Source organism: Phocoena sinus, chromosome 20 (assembly GCF_008692025.1).
Source record: "Phocoena sinus isolate mPhoSin1 chromosome 20, mPhoSin1.pri, whole genome shotgun sequence".
Lineage (NCBI taxonomy): Eukaryota > Metazoa > Chordata > Mammalia > Artiodactyla > Phocoenidae > Phocoena > Phocoena sinus.
The window spans coordinates 44,487,301-44,511,222 of NC_045782.1; the positions used below are offsets into that span (position 1 = coordinate 44,487,301).

At 45.7% G+C, this 23,922-nt stretch overlaps 1 protein-coding gene, 1 long non-coding RNA gene and 2 other non-coding genes across 7 annotated transcripts in view; 3 read left to right on the forward strand and 1 right to left on the reverse strand.

Moving 5' to 3' along the window:
- The first annotated feature begins 5,536 nt into the window (after positions 1-5,536).
- On the forward strand, positions 5,537-5,932 carry LOC116746292. Its single transcript, XR_004347666.1, has 2 exons — positions 5,537-5,608; positions 5,842-5,932. It is a non-coding gene; the product is annotated as an uncharacterized LOC116746292 (long non-coding RNA).
- On the forward strand, positions 5,695-5,764 carry LOC116746491. The gene has a single exon (XR_004347748.1). It is a non-coding gene; the product is annotated as a small nucleolar RNA SNORD104 (small nucleolar RNA).
- A 28-nt stretch (positions 5,933-5,960) lies between the features above and the next one.
- On the forward strand, positions 5,961-6,097 carry LOC116746508. Its single transcript, XR_004347764.1, has one exon. It is a non-coding gene; the product is annotated as a small nucleolar RNA SNORA76 (small nucleolar RNA).
- A 1,256-nt stretch (positions 6,098-7,353) lies between these two features.
- The window catches only part of TEX2 (testis expressed 2), a 108,172-nt gene continuing 91,603 nt past the window's right edge, over positions 7,354-23,922 (reverse strand). For 2 of the 4 annotated variants that reach the window (XM_032616269.1, XM_032616270.1), the window contains exons 8-12: positions 21,753-21,885; positions 14,981-15,106; positions 13,135-13,344; positions 10,721-10,841; positions 7,354-9,039 (exon numbers count right to left, since the gene is read on the reverse strand). In XM_032616269.1, the coding sequence (XP_032472160.1) occupies positions 8,917-9,039; positions 10,721-10,841; positions 13,135-13,344; positions 14,981-15,106; positions 21,753-21,885 (713 nt within the window). In that variant the 3' untranslated portion in view covers positions 7,354-8,916. Of the gene's footprint in view, positions 9,040-10,720; positions 10,842-13,134; positions 13,345-14,980; positions 15,107-21,752; positions 21,886-23,922 lie in introns of those variants that run through there. The other 2 variants (XM_032616271.1, XM_032616272.1) reach the window with 2 other exon arrangements.

The following is a 23,922-nucleotide window of genomic DNA, read 5'->3' on the forward strand; positions in this document are numbered from 1 at the left end:
CTTTTTTTTTTTAAGCACCCTTCTTTACATTCATGTATTCATTTTTTTAAATTTTGGATATAATTTTATAGCAGTAAACTCAGTAAAGACATTTTCAGAGGTCAGTGAAAAAAGGTAAAATCGTTCATATATGAGGCATAAAATCACGTGTTAATGTAAATTGACACAATGTGTGGTACTGTGACAATAGACAGGACTGTGAAATAGAATAAAATTAAAAGTACAGCCCGGGGCTTCCCTGGCGGCGCAGTGGTTGAGAGTCCGCCTGCCATTGCAGGGGACGCGGGTTCGTGACCCGGTCCGCGAGTATCCCACATGCCGTGGAGCGTCTGGGCCCGTGAGCCATGGCCGCTGAGCCTGCGCGTCCGGAGCCTGTGCTCCGCAACGGGAGAGGCCACGACAGTGAGAGGCCCGCATACTGGAAAAAAAAAAAAAAAAAAAGTAGAGCCCGAATAATGTGGAACCCTAGTACATGATAAAAGTGGCATCTCAAACCACTGTTTCAAAAATGGGCTTTTAAAAAATTAATTAAATTAATTAATTTTTGGATGTGTTGCTGCACCTGGGCTTGCTTTAGTTGAGGCGAGCAGGGGCTGCTCTTCATTGTAGTGTGCTGGCTTCTCTTGTTGCAGAGCACGGGCTGTAGGTGCGCAGGCTTCAGTAGTTGTGGCACGCAGGCTCAGTAGTTGTGGCTCACTGGCTCTAGAGCACAGGCTCAGCAGTTGTGGCGTACAGGTTTAGTTGCTCCGCGGCATGTGGGATCTTCCCGGACCAGGGCTTGAACTCGTGTCCCCTGCATTGGCAGGCTCGTGTCCCCTGCATTGGCAGGCAGATTCTCAGCCACTCCAAACTCCGGAACTCCACACTCCGGAGGCCCTCCTTTCCACATGCTGCCTCTCCCCTTCCCTCATTCATTTATTTTTATTTATTTATTTTTTGGCTGTGTTGGGTCTTCATTGCTGCACACAGGCTCTTCTCTACTTGTGGCGAGCAGGGGCTACTCTGTTGTGGTTTGCGGGCTTCTCATTGTGATGGCTTCTCTTGTCCCCAAGCACAGGTTCTAGGTGCACGGGCTTCAGTAGTTGCAGCACGCGGGCTCAGTAGCTGTGGCGCAGGGGCTTGGTTGCTCCACACCGTGTGGGATCTTCCTGGATCAGGGATCAAACCCATGTCCCCTGCATTGGCAGGTGGATTCTTAACCACTGTGCCACCAGGGAAGTCCCTAGGCAGTAAATTCTTGTTGCTTTTCTATTTTATGTATACTAAGTTTGTATCTGTTAATTCCATACTCCTAATTTGTCTCTCTCCCCTTTGATAACCATAAATTTATCTTCTGTGTCTTTGAGTCTGTTTCTGTATATACATTCATTTGTATTATTTTTTAGAGTCCACATATAAGTGATATCATTTTGTCTTTCTCTGACTTATTTCACTAAGCATAATATTCCTTAGTTCCATCCACACTGCCACAAATGGCAATTTCATTCCTTTTTATGGCTGAGTAATATTCCACTGTGTGTATGTATATATGTATGTATGTATGTGTATATATATATATATATATATGTATATATATACCACAGCTTCCTAAACCATTTGTCTGTTGATGGGCACTTGGGTTGTTTCCATGTCTTGGCTATTGTAAATTGTGCTGCTATGAACAATGGGGTGCATGTATCTTTAAATAAGTTTTTTAAAGGCAAATATTGTCACATTGGGATAAACACTATCATCCAACCATATGCCTCATACAAAGGACACAGTAAGAATAAAATAACATGGAAAGGTTAGAAATAAACGGATGGGCAAACTTATATTAGAAAAACGAAAAAAAGACAAGTAATAATGCTAATGTGAGATAAATTAGAACTCAAGGCAAAAGACATAAATAACCTAGTTATTTTATACAGATATGTGTAATCCACAATGGAAATATTAGCCACAAACCATAATGAGAATAAATAGCATAGCCTCAAAATGTACAAACAAATAACAATAGAAATAATCATGGAAAATGATGGAAGCATATTTTTTATTTTAATTTTTTGTTTAAAATTTTTATACAATAAAATTAAATCTTTTGGGTGAACAGTTCTGAGTTTTTGTTTTTTTTAAAAAATTTTATTTTATTTATTTATTTTTGGCTGTGTTGGGTCTTCGTTGCTGTGCTTGGGCTTTCTCTAGTTGTGGCGAGTGGGGGTTACTCTTCGTTGCAGTGTGTGGGCTTCTCATTGTAGTGGCTTCTCTTGTTGTGGAGCATGGGCTCTAGGCGTGCGGGCTTCAGTAGTTGTGACACGGGGGCTCAGTACTTGTGGCTCGCGGGCTCTAGAGCGCAGGCTCAGTACTTGTGGCGCACAGGCTTAGTTGCTCCGCGGCATGTGGGATCTTCCCGGACCAGGGCTCGAACACGTGTCCTCTGCATTGGCAGGCGGATTCTTAACCACTGAGCCACCAGGGAAGCCCCAGTTCTGAGTTTTGACAAACGCATAAAGTCCTGTAACCACCAACACAATCAAGATACAGAAAAAATCTATCACCCTCAAAAATGCCTTTGTGCTGCCTTTGTAGCCAAATGCTCCACACATCCCCAATCTCTTGGGAGTTCTTTGATCTGTTCTCCATCTTTATCGTTTTGTCTTTTCTATAATGTCATATAAATGGAATTATAGCATCTTTTGAGTCTGGCTCCTTTCCCACCGCATAACACCTCTGAGATTCTTCCATGTGTGACATGTGTTGATAGTTCATTCTATTTTTGGCAATATTTTATGGCCAAGTAGCATTTAGTTGTAAGGATGTACCTCAGTTGCTTACCACTTACCCACTGAAGTGCTTTTGAGTGACTGCAGTTTTAGGGGATTATGAAAATGGTTGTACTATTTTGCATTCCCACACAGTAATGAAGAAAAGTTCTTGCTGCTTTGCAGCCCTGCCTGCATTTGGTATTTGAAGCATGATCTTAACACTTCACTATTAATCAATGAGAATACATACACTCCCAATCAAGTATAAAATACAGAGAGATTTGGACAACATAATTACAGCTAAGATTGAATTAATAATTTTAAAAAATTAATTAATTAATTTTTGGCTGCATTGGGTCTTTGTTGCTGTGCGTGGGCTTTCTTTTTTCTAGTTGCGGCGAGCAGGGGCTACTCTTCATTGTGGTGCGCAGGCCTCTCATTGCGGTGGCTTCTCTTGTTGCGGAGCACAGGCTCTAGGCGCGCAGGCTTCATTAGTTGTGGCACGTGGGCTCAGTAGTTGTGGCTCACGGATTCTAGAGCGCAGGCTCAGTAGTTGTGGCGCACGGGCTTAGTTGCTCTGCGGCATGTGGGAACTTCCTGGGCTAGGGCTCGAACCCATGTCCCCTGCATTGGCAGGCAGATTCTTAACCACTGCGCCACCAGGGAAGCCCCAAATTAATCGATATTTCATGTCATTATCTGTACATGATAGTGAAAACATCTCTACTTCAAGAATCTGTGGAACATTTATAAAAGGAGATCATATTCTAGGCTACAAAGAACACTTTAATTCATTTCCCAATGTAGAAACCGTATGACAGTATAATAAATGTTGACTTAAAAACAAATGTTTGGGACTTCCCTGGTGGCCCAGTGGTTAAGAATCCACCTTCCAATGCAGGGGTGACAGGATTGATCCCTGGTCGGGGAAGTAAGATCCCACATGCCGTGGGGCAACTGAACCCGGGTGCGCCACGACTAGAGAGAAGCACTCGTGCTGCAACGAAGATCCGGCATGCCGCAACTAAGACCCAACGCAGCCAAATAAATAAATAAACATTTTAAGAAAATGTTTCAGCAGCAATAGAAATAATCATTGTAGGTACTTCACTGGTGGTCCAGTGGTTAAGACTCTGTGCTCCCAATGCAGGGGGCCCGGGTTCAATCCCTGGCCAGGGAACTAGATCCCACGTGCCACAGCTAAAAGAGCCTGCATGCTACAACTGAAAGATCCCACGTGCTGCAACTAAGACCCGGTGCAGCCAAATAAATAAATAAATATTTTTTAAAAAATGTTGTCTGCCACTCCAGTTCTACAAGGAAATCAAGCCATTAGTCACTAAAGTCACCCACTGAGAGTGGGCCTATGGGGATTTCAGGATGGAGAAAAACAGGAAGCATTCTGTACTTTGGACACTGCCCCTAGATAGTTAAGATACATATCTAAGGAAAATTTTCCACATCTCCTAGATTCTTGCATCTTCCCATACGTAGAAAAGCACTAAAATCGTTAACTTGAGATGTCTGTTCTTTGTGATTAGCAGTAATCTTTGATGTTCGACTAGATGTTTTTTCCCCAGCAAAAAAATTCATATATGGCCTGGCTCCTCCCTTACCTCTTGGGAACACTTTCTCATAGCTCTCCTACTGTCTCCTGGGCTACAGTCCTCAGTAAGACGCTGAATAAACTCAACTCACAGCTCTTACATTGTGTGTTTTGGTTTTTCTTAAAGTCAACATCACATAGACGTTACAAAACACTTGCCAAAATAACTACTGTTTTGGATCAAAGAGGAATTTTAAAATTTAACTAAAGACTATGTAGCAAATAATGAAAATAAGAGTCCTATTCAACTACAAACTCAGGCTGAAATGCTTTCATTATTACCAAAAAACAATAAACTTTCCTTATTAAGTTAGGAGGAAAAAAGGAAAAGAATTCCCAAGGAAAACATATAAAGGAAGTAAAGATAACCAGATATTGTGCCCGTGTGTCTTCTGTTCCCTCTTCCAGTAAATCAAACCCAGAGAGAAGGGACATATTGACCACTTGTGAATACGCCTGGCTCACAGTTTGAGCTCAATACCTAGAAGTACTCTCAGCTTTCCCAATGTTAGATCTTCTCTCTTTTGGGCTTCCAGTGTAGGCTGTTTATAGCTCTATTTTAGCATTTATTAAAGTATTGCAATCCATAAGTCTTCCACGTCACACCAGTCCTTTAAAAACATATTTGTTTACCACACAGAATGTGCCAGGTGACTGACATTAACTTATTTAAGCCTCGTACAACACTTTTTTTTTTCCTATTTTTCAGAAACTGAGGCTCAGAAAAGCTAAGTGATCAAGGTCACAGGGCTAATTCATCACAAAGTCAGGATTTGGTTGCACATCAGTCTACTTTCAAACACAAGGTCTTTCTACCGGAACAGGTTACTTTAAATTCAGGGACAAGACTAGTTTGTCACCTCAGCTCCTAGCCTAGCTCCTGGCACAGAATATTAAACAGGTTAGGCATTACTTGCGCCCTGCCGTTTGTAAGGTTTCGTTTTGTGTAGTATGGAGAAACGCACACTACTCACAGGCCGACGACCTACGCCGCGCAAAAAATCAGAAGAATTTAGGACACCGCGCGACTCTTTGTCTTTCCTTGACGCCCATCTTTACGGCTGGCGTGTAACCGCTCTATACTCTGGATGACTCAGTGAGCAGGGCCAATCATTAGGCCACTTTACAGGCACGTGGCTGGATGTTTGACTTGCTATTGGTTAATGGCGGTAAAGCCCGCCCAACCACCTCCGGTCTGCTTCTTTAAGTAGAAGCCCGGGTAGTTCTCCTTCCTTTCAACGACTGTGAAGTGGTGAAGGTGAGGTGGGGTGGGGTGTGTCCTGGGCTGGGGCAGGTCTGTTCCCTCTTTCGGGGCCTGGGAACTGGGTGGAGGGTGGGCGGCTGGCGGTGATGACATGCGAATCAAAGCACGTGTTAGACTGCTGACGCGGGTGATGCGAACTGGAGTCTGAGCCGGGCCGCTGAGGCGTGAGGGTGGGAAACGGGTTTGCGGGTATACCACCTCCTCACCCACCGCTCTCGTTCTTGCAGGTCTCGGCTAGGAGAAGGACGTCGGATCTCATTGTCCTCTCTGCTTTTCGACCCTCCCCCGAAGCCCCTCAATAAAATGGCTTGATGTCAGCGACGGTGTCCATTTTGTTTGTCGCGATGCGCTGCCTTTGAGCCCCCGCCGCGCCTGCGCGTGGCGCCGGGGGTCAGGCTGCGGCGCCAGAGCAGCATGCGCTTGCGCATAACTGGGGCCGTCTTGCCCCCGCGGCGGCGGCCCTTTTAACCGCGAGCTACACTGCGGCACTGGGCTGCCGGGGTGGGGGGCTGGGGAAGGCGTCGGAGGTCCTGCAGTCTCTGCTTATTCGTGTGCCTGTCCTGTGAGTCCGAGTGGTCTCTCCGTGGAAATCAGTGAGACGGGCAGGTTCATGTAACCGCGGCGGGGAGGGTGTCTGCAGGGAGGGGAGATGAGAATCCGGATGTGGCCTTGAACCGCTTGAGTGAAGGCTGTAGTGCACTTGACACGAACTGGTTACCGGTCCTGAGTTGCATAGGCTGAACTCGTCTGGCTGAGGTGTGTTCGCGGACCACGTAGAAAAACCGCCGTTTAGGGTCAACTGCTTATGCCCCAGATAGCTTGAACAGCTCACAATAACGGTTTTGTGCATTGCGGGGCACAACATAGGCACCTAAATAAATGCACAATCACTCCTTCGTAATCCACATCCTAGGTGATAACGATCCCTCCTGGATTTAGGTGTAACGTGCATTATTTCTGAGTACAAAGCAGCACGTGTTGAAGGGCAGGTATGCACAAGTGCCATGTCTAGCCCCTCTGGTACTTAATGGAGGGGGCCCCAAGTTAGCAGGGTTAGTAAGCAGTTGGTGTAAACTCTAGCTCGGAAGCAGAGTTTTTTTTTTTTTTTGCGGTACATGGGCCTCTCACTGTATTGGCCTCTCCCGTCGCGGAGCGCAGGTTCAGCGGCCATGGCTCACGGGCCTAACCGTTCCTCGGCATGTGGGATCCTCCCGGGCCGGGGCACGAACCTGTGTCCCCTGCATTGGCAGGTGGACTCTCAACCACTGCGCCATCAGGGAAGCCCCAGAAGCAGGACTTTAAAAAATACGAATTGAGGGCTTCCCTGGTGGCGCAGTGGTTGAGAGTCCGCCTGCCGATGCAGGGGACGCGGGTTCGTGCCCCGGTCCGGGAGGATCCCATATGCCGCGGAACGGCTGGGCCCGTGAGCCATGGCCGCTGAGCCTGCGCGTCCGGAGCCTGTGCTCCACAACGGGAGAGGCCACAGCAGTGAGAGGCCCGCGTAACGCTAAAAAAGAAAAAAAAAAAAAAAAAAAAAAAATACGAATTGAGGATAATTAGCGCCTTCCTTGTATCAGGGTGTGGTCTACTTTGGATCCTCCAACAGGACGGGTCCAGTGATGGACCAAGAAACAAGCTGCTACTGGCAGCTGAGGGCCCAGGTTTATTCTGTACCACAGTTTATTCTGTTCCTATTATCTAAGCAGGATCAAGTAGAAATGACTTAGATGCTTATCTAGTATTTGACATGAGACATTTATTTTGTGAAACAATGCAAGCGATTGTAAATCCCCACATACTATTTGATTAAGTGCAATAGGGTACAGTCATGTGTAATCTCTACACAATAGTGCATCTAGTCCTTTGCCTTTAATTATTGCACAAAAATTATAAGACCAGCGAACAAGACATGCGCACTGACAGGCAAATTGGCCTACACAATGAGAAATCAGAACAGTACACTGACTGGAATGGTCCGATAATTTAAGTCAAATGTTTTAATGGTACAATTAAAGTAATCAAATAAGGGTTCAAATATGTTTTTTTCAATATATTAATTTCTTTAAAGTCCCGTTCAGGCAAGGTGCTGTTGCTGTTTAAAAAACCACTATTAGCTTTGTCCACAGATGTAAGTTGTCAAAAGTTAACCCAAGGTAAGTTTGATGTTGAATGCAGCTTTAAACAATTAAAAAATTGTACTGAGTGTACTTCTCAAAGCAAATTACACAGTTTGAGAGAGCCCCGAAACCTGTAAACTAAATGTTCTGACACAAACGCACAAAATAAAGTTGGCAACGTTAAATGTCACGGTAATTTTGAGATCTGTAGTGTTTGTAGTGTTTGATGCTGAGCAAACATCAGCATCGTCTTGACTCAGATGATAGAGAGCAGTCTCCGGTTTTGGCCGTCAGAAAAGGAAACTGCCCACAAAACATCCCAAACCAATCAGGTTAACAAAGCATTTAAGATCCCTATTTAAAGCTTCCCAGAGCTCACAGCAAGTGCCAGGTGGAAGGACGGTGGCTCTGGCTTTCTGGCCCCACCCGAGTCCAGTCATTAGGTTTGTTTGATATTTCCACATATGCTCAAGTCTCAGGAAAACATTTGGGATTAGTCAGAAACCAGGTGATTGTACCTCCTTGGTAAAAGGTGTGGGATGGTTTGATCTCATGGCTTTGCCTAATGGTCACATAAATCCCACAGTTCCCGCCCCAGTTGATAGTGTGTTAAGAGTGTATGTTCTATGGCTACTTGCTTCCAAAACGCACAATTGATAAGAAGAGTAAGTTGCTATGCATATCTTTTTATCACCAAAGAAATAGTTGACAAAATTCCACTCCCCACCCTCCACATGTGTAACCACACTGACGTTCTCTTGGTGTGGAGGGCTGCGTCACACAAACTGTAAAAGTGAGAAAACATTCCACTGCACTGGCTGCCTGAGAAAAAGCTTTGGAGGCATCGAGGAGGCAAGGGGAAGCCTTCCAGCTGTGCAGCTTCGCTCTTAACGTGCTCTTTTGCTGCCACAAAAACTGGTAGACTTAGAAAAGCCATGGTGGGGGTCACCTGTAATCTCTGGATCCACCGTGACAATCCTTCCAGTTTTCCTTTGCTGAGTCAAAGCTTTGCAGGAGGCAATCTGGACCCCATTCACTGGACACCTCCCAGTGGGATGGGCATCGGCAGGCAGAGGGCAGAAGCTGTGACACGAGGAAAGGCCAGTGCTACAGCCCAGATGGCAGCCGAGAACCCCACACCTTGAGCTTCATCTCATAATACTGGGAACACCAGGTCTGCACCCATCACAATTGATCAGCAGCCTCCACCAGTGGGTCTTTCAGGAGGCTGGAAGTGGAGCGAGGATCCATGGCTGAGTGCATGATAGGGATATAAACGTCGTCCATGTTTGGCATGACAAAAACTTTCTGTAGAAAGAAGGAACAGGCATGTGGAAGAATGCTCTTTTCTCAGAGTTGCCCTAGTGTGTTCCGATAATTTTAGGCTTTAGACTAGTTTTTAAAATACATATGAAACAACTTTTCCTACACATTCCAAACTAATTCCTCTATGATATTGAGAAAGCGTTGAGGTATCACACCAGTGCACGAACACGAGAACCCAGTAAGTTCTGAGGAAGAAGCAGCCTTTGATTTCATGCACATATAATAAAATGACTCATGAATTGATAAATAACATTAAGAGAATTAAGAGCATAAGCTGCTCATAGTATTTCCAAATTACTATATCCAGAACACATATTCCAACACACATAAGCCAACTTATCCATTTAAATCCTAGCAACAAAAATGTAAGCTAATTTTTTGTTTTTTCAAACCAGAACTAGTTAAAGCTACGTATGAAAGAAATCCTACTATAGTGAACACCCAAAGGATAATGAGTGATTGACAGTAATGGTGCTTTGCCTATCTGTTTATAAACTTACTTTATGTAAGTGAATTTTGGCAATGTATCCAACTTCAACAATGCTTTCTTCCAAAGCAAAACCAAAAACAGGTGGCCATGGGAGAATGCAAGCAGTTACCCTTCAACTTCCCAACTTGCCTCAAAAATACCATGCACCAAAGTTTGCCCCCTAAAAGAGATGACCCTAATATCCCAATACCCCTAAAAGAGATGACCCACCCAAATTCCTAATGCAGGATCTAGGGAGATAAGAAAAAGGAAAAGAACTGAAGGCATGAGATTGTCTTTCCCCTAATTAGGTTCAAAGTACTTTTCCTTTTGGAGATAAGATTAAGCTTTCCATAGACTGGTTTTTAGTTATATTTAACCTATAGCTTTTAAATAATAAAAAATATATAATTTTAAAGGCAATAACTCAAAATATACTACTGCAAAAATAATACCGGTATTCTTCAAAAGCTGAAATTTACTATAAAGTAAATAGTCTGTTAATCCGTAAAACCTTAATAGACAACTATGCCTCAAAAACCTGATAAAAATTTGATAGAAACAGCTCATTCCAGGGCCTCAGCTACACTGCTATTTCCCTTGGTGGCAGAATGCAGAAGACAGGCTTAGAGAATGAGCTCTGGCTTAGTCAACTCCAGAAGATCTCTAGACTACCCTAGAAGATCCACAGGGGAGGGACAGGCCTGAATCATCTTTGGACTTCCAGGGTAGGTGGTAGCTACACGCGGAATGTTTGTTGCAACAAACAAACAATTTTTTTGTTGAAAACAAACCAAGCAAGATGGGTACCACACAAGGGCAGGAACCACCACAGCCCGGGTGCTACTAGCTGGCCAATTCCAGGCCCCACCTGGGGAAAAGTCCAAAGATAGCCCCAGCAGATGGACGGCTCGCCAGGCCTACTGGTACAAGACAGTCATTTTGCTCTTTGACCCCTACCTTTTGAGTTTCCTCTAAAGACTACTTCATAGGCTTCTGTGGATGAGTTTCAGAGTTTTTGAAACTGAACCTGAAACTTTATGCCTATTTGATCATATGTGTACTTTCCTGGGGTCCATAGCTTTCACCAGATTTTCCAAGGAGGATCCTGACCCACATGAAGTTCAGAACCTCTGTTCTACCCAGAGCTTTTAGAGCCTCAGCATGAAACACTAGATGACACTGCAGGTGTACCTGAAACTCTTGCTCCAGTTTCTTCTCTATCCAGTCTGTCACATGAACTAAAGTCACTTCTCTCTCTCCAAGTTTTGGCCGAGCTTTCAGCTCGATATGTGGTGGCTTCCGGAAACCATACCTTTTAAAGACGAGTAATAACCACATTTAGAATCAAAGAAAAGAAGCGGACAGTACCAAGAACAAACATTCCTCATTTACACAAGGCTTTATCACTACTTAAATGTTCTCTTCTTCCGAAAATCCCTTCTAAAAAACACTTCAGTGTAGCAAGTATGAATTGTGAACTCCCTGTGTCCCTGGACCCAGGGCCGTGATGATCTGAGAACAGTTGTGACAAACTAAGAAAGCCAGGAAATGCCACTGGAAAAGTCCATGACCTGGGCATTGTTTCTTGTTTTTGTTTTTCCTAAAATGGAAAGGATCTTCTTTGTTTCCATTTTTATGAAAGTAGGATATGTCTGTTACAAAATCCAAAATATACAAGTGTATAAAGCAGAAAATAAAAGACATTCTCTCTCTGAGTCTCATAACCAAGATAGGACCACTGAGAGAAGTGGGATCAATTTTCCCCACACTCCTAACATGCATACGTAAATAGAAACGTTCTATAACCTGCTTTTTCATTCCACACTCCACACCATAATTATGGCTTCTCAGTGGAGCAGACTGGCACTCAGAATTGTTGGTAAGGTATCCAGTCAAGAGACTGTGTGCTATCAAACTAAAAACTTCAACCCATCATGGACCAATGTTTTAAAGAATCCAGGCACACCTCGGAGATACCGTGGGCTCAGTTCCAGATTACCACAATAAAGCTAATTACTGCAATAAGGTGAGTCACGTGAATTTCTGGTTTCCCGGTGCATATAAAAGTTATATTTACACTATTCTGTAGTCAATTAGGTGTGCAAAACAATGTACGTATCTCAATTGAAAAACACTTTATTGCTAAAAAAATGCTAACCATCATCTGACAATGCAGGGTTGCCACTAACCTCCAATTTGGAAAAAACACAGTATCAGCAAGTACAAGAAAGCAAAGCATAGTAAGATGAGGTCTGCCTGTACAATAAAAATAGCAAATTGCTATAAATGTTTCTAAACACTCTCAATATCTATACGTATCTTTGTGGATTAATAACAGTTCAGCACTCGAGCATGCACTGCGTGGCACTAGCCTAGAGGTCTCTAATTGTAACTCCCATTGAGCAGTGGCATTTGTAACTCCTAAGTCAAAGCTTGGAAGAGGAAGAAACGTATCAACTCTTACTATTTTAAAAAAATTTGTTATTAGGCTTGGAAAAATGTACAGTAAGTTACTTATTAACTGGTTATTTTTGGATGGTAAGGTTACAGGCTTTTTTTTTTCTGTTTTCTTCATGTTCTTCCAGTGAAAACATTACTTTTTAAAAATAAAATCTAAAATGGTATTTTAAAGCTTTTACTGGGAAACACCAATATCATCATTAAATGATCAGTCAATTAAAAAATCCTTTTGTGATCATTCCTACAAGCCCTTCTGAACACTAAGGCTGTGTACCAGCATGCTGGTTTCACTCTATAACAGAACAGAGCTATCTTTTTCACACAACTGTAGTGTATGGTACAAAGAGGTCTTTTATGCAATCCCTGTATACCCTTATGCACATTTGAATGTCAATTTAAAATTGAGATTTATAGATAGTGATTTTCTTCAGCTGGGCCCTTGAAAAATTTATTTCAGTGATTCTCAATCCTAGCTTAGTCCCCCCAACCGCTGAATCCTGGGGGCTGGGCTGGGCATAGCTTTAACAAGTCACCCAGGTGACTGTGATATGCAGGTGGAGTTAAGACCCACTGGTTCAGTCAAATGACAACTCTCTGGGTAGACCTTCTACCACAGTTACCAAGCACACGTGCTCCTGCCTCCTTAACATCCAAATCTGACCTGGGGAAGTCTTCCCTAACCGCCCAGGACTCTGCTGGATGTGTGATCCCCATCTGTAAGGTGGGCATAATGATGGCCCTGTCTCCGCCGGATGCTGTGAGGACTGGCCAGGTGAAGCAGTTACACCCCAGGCTAGGCAGAGAATAAGAGGTCTACAAATGATAGCTGTTCTCACTGGTGGAAAGGGTTGGCTTGAGAGAGGAGGAAGACCAAGAATAGAAACAGCTCATCCCATAAACTTCACCAATAACCTTAACTCTTCCTACCGTGTGAAGATGAGTCTTTATATGTGAATTAACCACTCACAGTAGAAGACAGAATCAGATTTACAACTAATGTTAAGGTTCCATGAAAAACGTTTGAAAGTGCTTCTTCCCAGGAGAAGGTACCTTCCATAATTTCAAGGATCAGCAATTTTTATGGGATTTTTATGGTCATGCAAGAAGGGGAATCACTGGCTGGCCCCGAGGGGCCCTCTACGCACCATATTCGGTCAGTCGGGGGAGGTGGAATGTTGACCGCCAAGGTTCCTCTACATTCTTGTACTTCTACAGTTAGCAGCAGTGGTGTATTGGAGACTTCTTCAATCTTCTTTTTAATGAACTCTGTCTCCGTTGCTTTTTGGAAATATTTTGACTTGGTAATTTTATCAACAAACCTCATAATCTTACTTGTTCGGTGACCTCCAACATACCTTTAAATGAGGGACACAGACGGGTGTTAGTATAGATTTTGTTCCTTCACAAACAACTTGGTGGCTCTGTGTTCACCTGACTTTAGACCTGAGTTTCTCAACTGCAGCACCACTGACACGGTGGACTGGGCGATTCTTTGTTGTGGATGTTGCCAGACGTTTAACAGCATCCCTGGCCTCAGCCTACTGGATGTCAATAGCACGTTCCCCCACATATATGACAATAAAAAATGTCTTTGGACATGGCTAAATGTCCCTGGCGGGGGGAACAAAATAACCCCCAGGTGAGAACTACTACTTTATTTATTTTTAAATTTAATTTAATTTATTTATTTTTGGCTGCGCTGCATGGCATGCAGGATCTTAGTTCCCCGACCAGGGATCGAACCTGTGCCCCTGCAGTGGAAGCGCAGGGTCCTAACCCCTGGACCACCAGGGAAGTCCAGAGAACTACAACTTTAGACAAGGTGCAGACATCAGATAGAGCCTGAGTCTTAACAATGGCGAGTCAGACCAAGTTCTCACAGTGCAACCAGGGAAGGCATCTCACCTGCTCTCCTTTATAACCTTCAAATACTGAATATAAATCCAGTGTCCTCTGAGCAAAATATCACCATCTCTACATAGCAAATAAGAAATCAGGCTGCATTAACAGGGCCACAAAACACAGTAAAACATCTGCCTTTTAGATGGTGTCACAGCAACTCTGAGCAGCAACGACTTGTCAAAGGGCTCAGGAGCATCTAAAGAAAAAAGCTGCATCCAGCTGATACGCTAGCAGCCCAGGAAAGCAAGCTTTCCTGTATCAGGTCATATCTACCTAAGACTGCCCTAAGAAGAGAGGATATTTGCTCTTAAAATCCTCCACAGTTCCAGAGTGTCAAGAATACTATGGGTATATGTGTAGGCAAAAGCAATTATTCTTAAGAAGGTCAGGTGGGGAGAGTTTAAATAATGCACACAAACTTTAGTCCCAATTCCTCAAACATCTAGATTCCCTTTTCATCTCCTGTAGGATTTCAAAAGTGAACAGGTTGATATTTTCTTACAAATGCTTCTGAATCACCTGGTTTCTTTATCATTTTAGTTTCTTCACTCACTTTAAATAATTAAAAGATCCTTACAGAGAGGCAGCCTAGGCACTTTCATCATTCAGCAGTCCAAGTAACAGGCAAAGGGAGCCACCAAAATGTAGTTCATGATCCAAAAGATCAGCTAAGTGACCCACGTTTTCAAAATTCACCGAAGAAATCACCTGAATGTTTCAACATTGTAGAAACTAAAAGCTCAACAGCAAGTGTGACCCGTCAGAAGGGAAGTAATGTTCCCTATCCACACCAGGGGGAGCTGTTGTGTAATCTGTGCCCCTTGTGATAAACACGCCCTTCAATTCTCTGTTATTTATTCCAACGGCCCAAGAAAATCATTTTCTTCTGGACCCTCTTAATTAGGGAAAGCTATTCAGGTCTTTTGCTTTGGGGCATGAAATTTTATCCCACTGGCTTTTAGTTATTAATGCAAAAATCATTCACTCAAAGTGAAGGAGGAAGTAAGATCAGAGAGGAAAAGACAATAAAAGCTCACTGCCAACTTGCAGCCCTGACCCCTGAAGACCCCAGAAGCTGGATCCACTCACCCTTCAGCCCCTGGGAGAAGCGGTTTGTCTCCTGCGCCAGGCTCTGGTGCGTCATCTTCGTCAGAGGAGCCAGCACTGGAGGACTCCTCGTCGCTGTCGGCCAGACAGAAGGCCCTGGGCCTGCAACTGATCAGGGCAGAGTCACCACGGCAGCTGGCCCAGCGCCAGGCTCCACCGCCACCACTGCTACCGCGTCATCACTCTCCCCCACCCAGCCCAGACAGAAGAGGCCCAATCCAAGAGTCCTCGGATTGGCCTGGTGCCCCTGGAGACCCTTCAGTGCCAAGTCCCCGGCAGGACCGCAGAGGACTTGGGCCTGAAGGGCTGGATTCTGCGCATGCGTCAGAAAGACAGGTGATGGGAGTGTGATGCAGTCCACACAAAATGCAGTGATCTTGTCAACAGTGCAGCGCAGCCAATGGGAGGGTGAGTGGAAAGAACGATGGTTGCACGGGGGAGGGGACAGCTCATGTTGGTGCCATGACCACCTCACAGATGACGGGGATGTTCAGGCAAGTCCCCTGACTCTGGCTGAGTTCAACAACTATGCTTTTTGGCTTAGTTTCCTCCTGTTAGTTTTGGCTCAAGACTCCTTCCTAGTGAAATTACGTATCCTAGCCCACACCTGCCCCAGCTCCTGAAGGTCACAGAAAAAGCCAACAACCAACAAATCTCAAGGGACTCTAGGAAGCAACTGACATGAGAACCCAGGAACTTTTCAAGAAAAGTACTAATTTAAAACCGTATTTTAGGGCTTCCCTGGTGACGCAGTGGTTAAGAATCCACCTGCCAATGCAGAGGACACAGATTTGAGCCCTGGTCTGGGAAGATCCCACATGCCGCAGAGCAGCTAAGCCCGTACGCCACAACTACTGAGCCTGTGCTCTAGAGCCTGCAAGCCACAACTACTGAAGCCTGCCCACCTAGAGCCTATGCTCCGCAACAAGAGAAGCCACCGCAATGAGAAGCCCGCGCCCCGCAAAGAAGAGTAGCCCCTGCTTGCCACAACTAGGGAAAGTCCATGCACAGCAACAAAGACCCAGTGCAGCCAAAGATAAATAAATTTATATTTAAAAAAACCACATTTTTTAAATGAAGTAATAAAAAACTTCACCAAAGAGCAATGTCCCTCGTTAATCTTTCCAGGGTAGAGCCTCAGTTTCCACTGGGTCACTGGCAGCAGCCAGTGATCAAGGTTCCCCTGTGAGGGCCCTGGGGGTTCCTGGCCAAGCTTGGGCCCCAAAGAAGGCAGCTCCCTCCCTGGATGGTGGCTTTGCTTCAGAGAGGCAGAAAGCAGGGCCCATCCCGGAGGCTCAGAGACTTAATGGGGACAGAATGAACATAATTAAGCTACCAAATGGTCACTAAGCAGAGCGTAGGCCTCGTATTTTTTTTTTTTTTTGGTTGCATTGGGTCTCAGTTGCGGCTCACAGGCTTCTTAGTTGTGGCACGTGGGGGCCTTGTATTTTTGATAAGGAGAAAAATCACCAGGACAGGGGAAGGCAGCGCAGCTTAGGTCCCATCTTCCTGCGGGTGTAACCCTTTGGGGTTTTCCTTGGGCCACCAGAAGCCCACGGGGGCAGTCATCTCCTGGCCAACAAGGGCCAAGGGCACCCAAGGGCAGAGCACACCCACCAGTGTGGACTTGAAGGCCCAGCAGAGGCCCCAGCACTGGGAAGAGGGCACTGAAATCTCCGCCCTGAAACAGGAGCCCGGCTGTAAGAGGACCGAGCACAAATGTCCTCCCTGGCAGGACACCCGGATCCTCCTTGATCCTGGCCCTGAAACATTAGAGCCAGCGCTCTAGCCAACAGGCTTGAGTACAGCGTTAAAGGGAAACTCCCTCTGCAGACACAAAGGCCTCTTGTCCCTGGCCACGGGGACAGCACCCGACTCCTCCTCCTTCTGTCAGAAGCCGGGCTAGTCCAGGAAATGCTCACATGTGTGTGCTGGTCACAAAAACATCTCAGTGCTTTCCAGGGTTAGGCAGCCCTCACAGAGCTCTGCTTTTATACAGAAGTAAAGTAAGATTCCCAAGAAAGCCTGCACTGGGTCTTGGGATGAAGAAAGTCAGGGAGCTAAGTCCCCAAAGATAACACGACCATCTCAGAAACCTATCTTACTTCTCCATCAGTAAAACGACTGTGCCCCCTGGCTCAGACCCCGTGCTGCCAGGTAAGGAAGGTACAGAGCACAAAAGGCTGCCTCAGCATCCTGGACCACAGTGAGACCTGCAGAACCACTGTCCCCTTCTGTCCCCACTGGTATTTGTCATCTGGCAGCCTCCAGACCTGGGGCAGAAGATGCCAAAGGCTGAGCACTGCAGTGAGCTCTCGGGTTCCTGAATTAATCCTCCACAGGACAGAGAACAGGACAAATTTTGTGGCTTGAAGTTAATCATTTAGACAATGCTCTGTCAGTTAAAACAGATCAGATGACATGAAATTCTGACTGTGACCAAATGGTACCTCTCCTCTCAGCATAGGGGGCTGTACTATGCAGCACCTAATACTTACTAATTAAAAGTGTAAATATTTGGCAGATATTCAAGTTTTATAACCGAACATGCATTTTGTGATCTCAACCCTATGATGAATTTCAGAGAAAGACACCCTGCACATTCTTATATAAGATGTGCTAGAATGCAATAAGCCTACTTTTTTAAACACACCTTAGAATTTGAGATAAGTGTAATATCCTTTCAAGAGTCACCTTAAAGGGCCTTCCCTTTAATAAATAAAGGGCTTATTCCAGTTTTGCTGTCTCTGCTAAAAATCTTTTTGGAAATGCGCTTGCAGTCGGACACATAAGAAAAAGTGCGATATTTTATCACTGATACTCTCTGTCTTGAACCAAACATTTAATTTCTTAGTCTCATAATCACCATCACCTCTGAACAACGTCTAGCAATTTCTCAAAGATCCAATCCATCTAGAAAGTAGGAAGATTTGCTGTCACTCAGAATACTTAAAGGAATGTCACAGACTCCGAAGGCAACTCTAAAAAGCAGCTCCAAAAAATGCTTTAAGTGAAGGGTGCATAATTAGATTAAACAGTCCAGTGAGGACCGCTTGGAGGGGGACCACGCTCACGAGAGTGCATTCGTTTCCTTTAACAGAAGTCGGGCCCATGTATCTGCCACACACACGTGCACGTACACCCACAGAGCTAGACTGAGTCACGGCGTGGGTGACAAGCACTGGGCTCCCAGAATATCAGGGCCTCGGGGCGGGGTGGTGGACCCGGGTACACGGGGACTAGCGGCCCAATACCGGGGTCGGGGTGGGAGGCCCACGCGGGGTGGTGGACCCGGGTACACGGGGACTAGCGGCCCAATACAGGGGTCCGGGTGGGGGGCCCACGCGGGGTGGTGGACCCGGGTACACCGGGGACTAGCGGCCCAATACAGGGGTCCGGGTGGGGGGCCCACGCGGGGTGGTGGACCCGGGTACACCGGGGACTAGCGGCCCAATACAGGGGTCCGGGTGGGGGGCCCACGCGGGGTGGTGGACCCGGGTACACCGGGGACTAGCGGCCCAATACAGGGGTCCGGGTGGGGGGCCCACGCGGGGTGGTGGACCCGGGTACACCGGGGACTAGCGGCCCAATACAGGGGTCCGGGTGGGGGGCCCACGCGGGGTGGTGGACCCGGGTACACCGGGGACTAGCGGCCCAATACAGCGGTCGGGGTGGGGGGCCCACGCGGGGTGGTGGACCCGGGTACACCGGGGACTAGCGGCCCAATACAGGGGTCGGGGTGGGGGGCCCACGCGGGGTGGTGGACCCGGGTACACAGGGACTAGCGGCCCAATACAGGGGTCCGGGTGGGGGGGCCCACGCAGGGACTTGCACGCCAGCCCAGGCTGCCGTGGTAGAGCACGCACGGGCCAAGGGCCTTCCAGGAAACGCCCGCCCCGATGTGCATTTAAAGAGCAGCCAACGAGCAGCACATTCCCCTTCCTGACTCGCTTAGGTCCCCTTCAGGCCAATTCCTAAAGTTCAGACTGCCCAGCTCACTACCTGAATTCCATTTTGAGTGTCTATCGCCCCAAAGTCACTGTAACTACAAGGTGTAACAAGAAGACTATTCGGGAAATACAAAGACTCAAGGAAAAATGTCTGCAAATATAAAGGGTACCCACATTTCAAAGGGAAAGGCCTTCACTAGAGTGAAGCGACACAGACTTCAGTTTCTTACCACCAGCCTCAGGGTCCTTATAAACTTTCTACAGTAAGCAGGACTTCCCACAGGCTGAGCAGCACCTCCTCAGGTACTCCCCACGGCACAGTCATTTGCACACTTGAAGGGGGACAGACAAAAGCAGCGAGACAAAGCAGAGACCCTGCCAGAGCAAGGGGACAAGCCCTTGCCCAGAAGTGAGGCCCTGGACAGGCAGCCACGGGCTAAAGGGAGGGCCTGGAGGAGAGGGCTGCTGTGGACCCACCACTCACACATGCTGCTCTAGGAGAGGCTTCCTCAAGGAAACCAAAGATCACACGCTCAGTAACAGCCACAGGTGCAGGGACTCTGCCTCTCCTCTGGCATTCAGCCTCAGGGCGATTCCATAGCTCCTGACTGAGGAGGAGAAGTGATGCTAGAATCACTTCTGGGATCAGGCTCTTAGCTATGGATGGGCTTTTGAGAGGCTCTCGAAGGTCCCAGAAATTGTGAGCCAAATGGTGCATGTGTAGGCATTCTCTGGGGGAAGGATCCAGAGCTCTCAGATTCCCAAGGGGGTCCTTTATGCAAAAAAGGGTTAAGGGTTCATTTATCCAGGCGTTTTCCTCCCAAGTGCTTTGAGATTGTATTTTTCCTTGCTTTTAAAATTAAATGACAGCCAATTACACATCAACATAAAATTTAACACCCTCACAGGAAGCAGCAAAACATTTTATACCAGACTCTACTGGAAAAAAATGGTGCTTTAGATATATATTATAAATTAAATATAATACCATTATATTCCTAACACAGAGGACTTTTTTCATGCAGTCTAGAGAAGCACTGCTTGCTCAGAAACGTGTCTGTCCTCCAATCAGCTGAGTTTATGAACTTGAAATTGTGCCAAGAGAGCTGCATGAATAACAGTGAACATGGAATGCCTCAGTGGCAACGACCTCAGGGACCTGGCTGTGGTGGGGCCCTACCTGCTCCCAAGACCCCTCTTTCCAATGGAGTCCCAGCAGCCCTGGGCCAGCACAGGGCTGTTTCCAGAAAGGGCTCCCTGCACAGATGCTCCTGACCGAAGTCTGCTCTGTCCCGCTCCCGGTTAGTTAGAGCTCATTTTCAAGACTGCTTCTGCCTAAGGTGCTTGGTTTTACTGGCAGCTGGTTCTGCAACTTTGCCGTCCCAAGGCTGGCCTGATGGCGCTCAGCTGGCCATGGCGTCGGGGTCGGGGCAGCTGGGGACAGAAGCTGAGTCTGACTAGAGGGCTAGATCAGGACCCCGGCAATACGAATCAAGGAAGTCTGTACGGCTCTCCCCCCAGGAAAGCCTCTTAAATGCTCCTGATCTCAATCCACTCAGGTCTACAAACGGTGCCTTTATGTTGGGGAACATGATGAAAGGACAAGCTTCCTCGCGGTGTCACATGGGTCCGAATGAGACTCAGCACTGATGGGGTATGAAATGCTACACGGAGGGCTGATCAACACCACTCACCAGAAAACACAATCCACAGATTGCCGAATCCAAACACATTTTAACAAAACAGTAGAAAAGTGAAAGGAAAATAGCACAGATACAGGTTAGACTGCATACAGCAGGTGAAATTCTCCAAAAATTAAAATATGAACATTTTCATTAAGTCACCTGGACAACTCGGAATCACCTTAGTGAAAGAACGTTCTCAAATGTATGATCCAACTCCCCCATCTACTGTGCTTTCACCACAAGTATGAATACAAGCATCAGGTCAGCATCATAATAAAGCAAACATCTAAGAGCCTGTGTCTTATATTTATATTTAGATGCTGAGAAGGTGCTCCTTGTGGCATTTTCCGATCATTATACTGCTAATTCCATGCAAAGGGGCTGGAGATGTGAGAAGCAGACTCCAATCAGCATTTTTAGTTTGGTAAAAACAATAATATCATTTAAATATGTAGTCTGAAGCAGTCATTTTTAAGGTGTGTGGGAATGTGAAAGTTCCAGCTTATCCATTCTAGGCATCTAAGAAAAAGAATCAGCTTCATTAACTATCTCACAAATTGGAAATATTTACTAAATTAGACAAACTCGGCAACAGATGCAGTATCCTCTACAAAGAGAGGAGTTTACTTAGAAAATAGATATTGTATTATTTAGGGGAAAGGCGTCTCCAAACACTTTAGGAGCACCCTCTTGGCTACAAGATCAATCGTCTAATTATAAATAACTCTGACGCTGTGATTAAAGCAGGCAGCCGCCTGAAGCGCCTCAGCCTGGCCCACACAGTGCTGTGTGTGGCTGCAAAGCTGAAGGAGGAACCTGCCGGGTGATGCTTCTCTTCACAAAGCATCTCATTGTGCAGCCTGCCTGGCTGGTCTGAGTCAGGGATGCTTTCCAGGTAATCGACACTGTACGCTCCGCTGGCAACACCAAGGCCTACGGCACTGAGTCTGCAGGGGGTGAAACCAGGAAACTATTCCCTGAAATCCTCCGGGGCCAGGAAGCACTTACATGAAGCTCGCGCTCAACATTGGGGCTATACACATTAAAGCTGCTTCTCAAGGGCTTGAGGAAGGAGGTGGTTCCCCAGGGTTGGGTTAGTAAATTCATATAGCCCCTTACCCTTCTTTGCCAATTTCTCCAACCTTCAGGGCTTCAACAAGAGGCTCTTTACCTAGTTTGGTCAAATTCATTTTGGTCTCAAGAGTCATCAGAAAGGACCCGTTGTAGGACATTTCCAAATCGATCCAGAGTCCTGGAGAAATGGTGAAAGAACAGAAGGTTTTTTCACCGCCCCGGAAAAACATGACTATAAGTGACAGATTAAAATTTTAAATTTATATTTTAAAGTATCTAAGTAGGTATCACATTGAAAGTCTATATATATTGCCTGTACTACCAATGCATGCAAGAAGAGACTGTGAAAAGAAAAGTTTCTGGAAACAGTTCAAGCATCTGGCAAATTGCCAGTATTTCAACATCCGTTAAAATGGTCACAGTGAGCTCAGGGTCCCGTCCTCTGGGTTCTTCTCACTTTGGGTAAGAAACACTCCCAGCAGGAGGACATGGCTTGTGCCAGGGCAAAGCCAGGACGAGGTCTGCGTTGTCCCAGCTGGTTAGAGGCAGAAGAGAGGTGCAGAGACTTCACAGCAAGCTGGGCTCTTTAAAGACACAAGTGAGAACCACTGTCTTTCTTAAAATTATCTATTGTTTGGGGGTGGGGGAGGGGAGGGGCACAGAAAATGGTTCAGGTGTAGCTTGGTATGATAAGGATGGTGACAAAACCTTTTAGAACCCTCTTCTTTCTGGAAATTGCGTAGGAATGGAATCAAAAGAATTCGTGTTCAAGCCCCAGGATTATCTAGATAAAGCTGGGTAACCACTTTGTACCTTAGTTGAAAAACCTGTTCCTTAATGACGCAGATGTAGAGAATGGACTTGAGGACACGGGGAGGGGGAAGGGTAAGCTGGGGCGAAGTGAGAGAGTGGCATGGACATATACACGTGACCAAATGTAAAACAGATAGCTAGTGGGAAGCAGCCGCATAGCACAGGGAGATCAGCTCGGTGCTTTGTGACCCCCTAGATGGGTGGGATAGGGAGGGAGGGAGGGAGATGCAAGAGGGAGGAGATATGGGGATATATGTATATGTATAGCTGATTCACTTTTTTATAAAGCAGAAACTAACACACCATTGTAAAGCAATTATACTCCAATAAAGACGTTAAAAAAGAAAACAAAAAACCACCTGTTCCTTAGAAAAGACACTCATGTCAACGAGAGCATAGAGCATATCTTAGAGGCTTTTGGCTTTGCGGAATTTCACTGGGAAGGTCCACCAAGCAGAAGTGGCCACTGACCATAAGTCTAAAATGCAAATAGGGGTCAGTCATCTCACAACCTTTTCTACCCCAGGGTCCTATGATTCAGCAGGTGGGACAGACTATGCTGTGACTTTACCGAGTCCAAGCTCTGTAACACCTCATGGACTTCCCATCAAAACATGGTCCTCACATGCACCCCAGTGTTCATTGCAGCACTATTTACAATAGCCAGGTCATGGAAGCAACCTAAATGCCCATCAACAGACGAATGGATAAAGAAGATGTGGTACATATATACAATGGAATATTACTCAGCCATAAAAAGGAACGAAATTGGGTCATTTGTTGAGATGTGGATGGATCTAGAGACTGTCATGGAGTGAAGTAAGTCAGAAAGAGAAAAACGAGTATTGTATATTAACACATGTATGTGGAACCTAGAAAAATGGTACAGATGAACCGGTTTGCAGGGCAGAAGTTGAGACACAGATGTAGAGAACAAACGTACGGACACCAAGGGGGGAAAGCGTGGGTGTGTATGTGTGATGAATTGGGAGATTGGGATTGACATGTATAGACTGATGTGTATAAAATTGATGACTAATAAGAATCTGCTATATAAAAAAAATTAATTAAAAAAAAAAACAGATCTGCTAGCTGGCTTGTGGGTACTAACAGTATATTCAACAAGTGTAACTTTTTTAAAATGCAAAAAGAATAAATCAATAATACAGTAAAAAAAAACACACATGGTCCTTCAAGTGGGTGTTTAAATGTAAATAAAGTTTTATAGATCCTCATAAGACAAATGACAATATCTAAAAGGAAGCAGGAAATTAATCTAAAACCACTGTTCACACACAGCCGCATTTTCAAACAATTACTGTAAATAACTTATCCCCTGTTTGGCCACCACCTCAGATAATTGCTTTAACTTCAGTAAGCGCTATTGGTGTAACTCCTCACT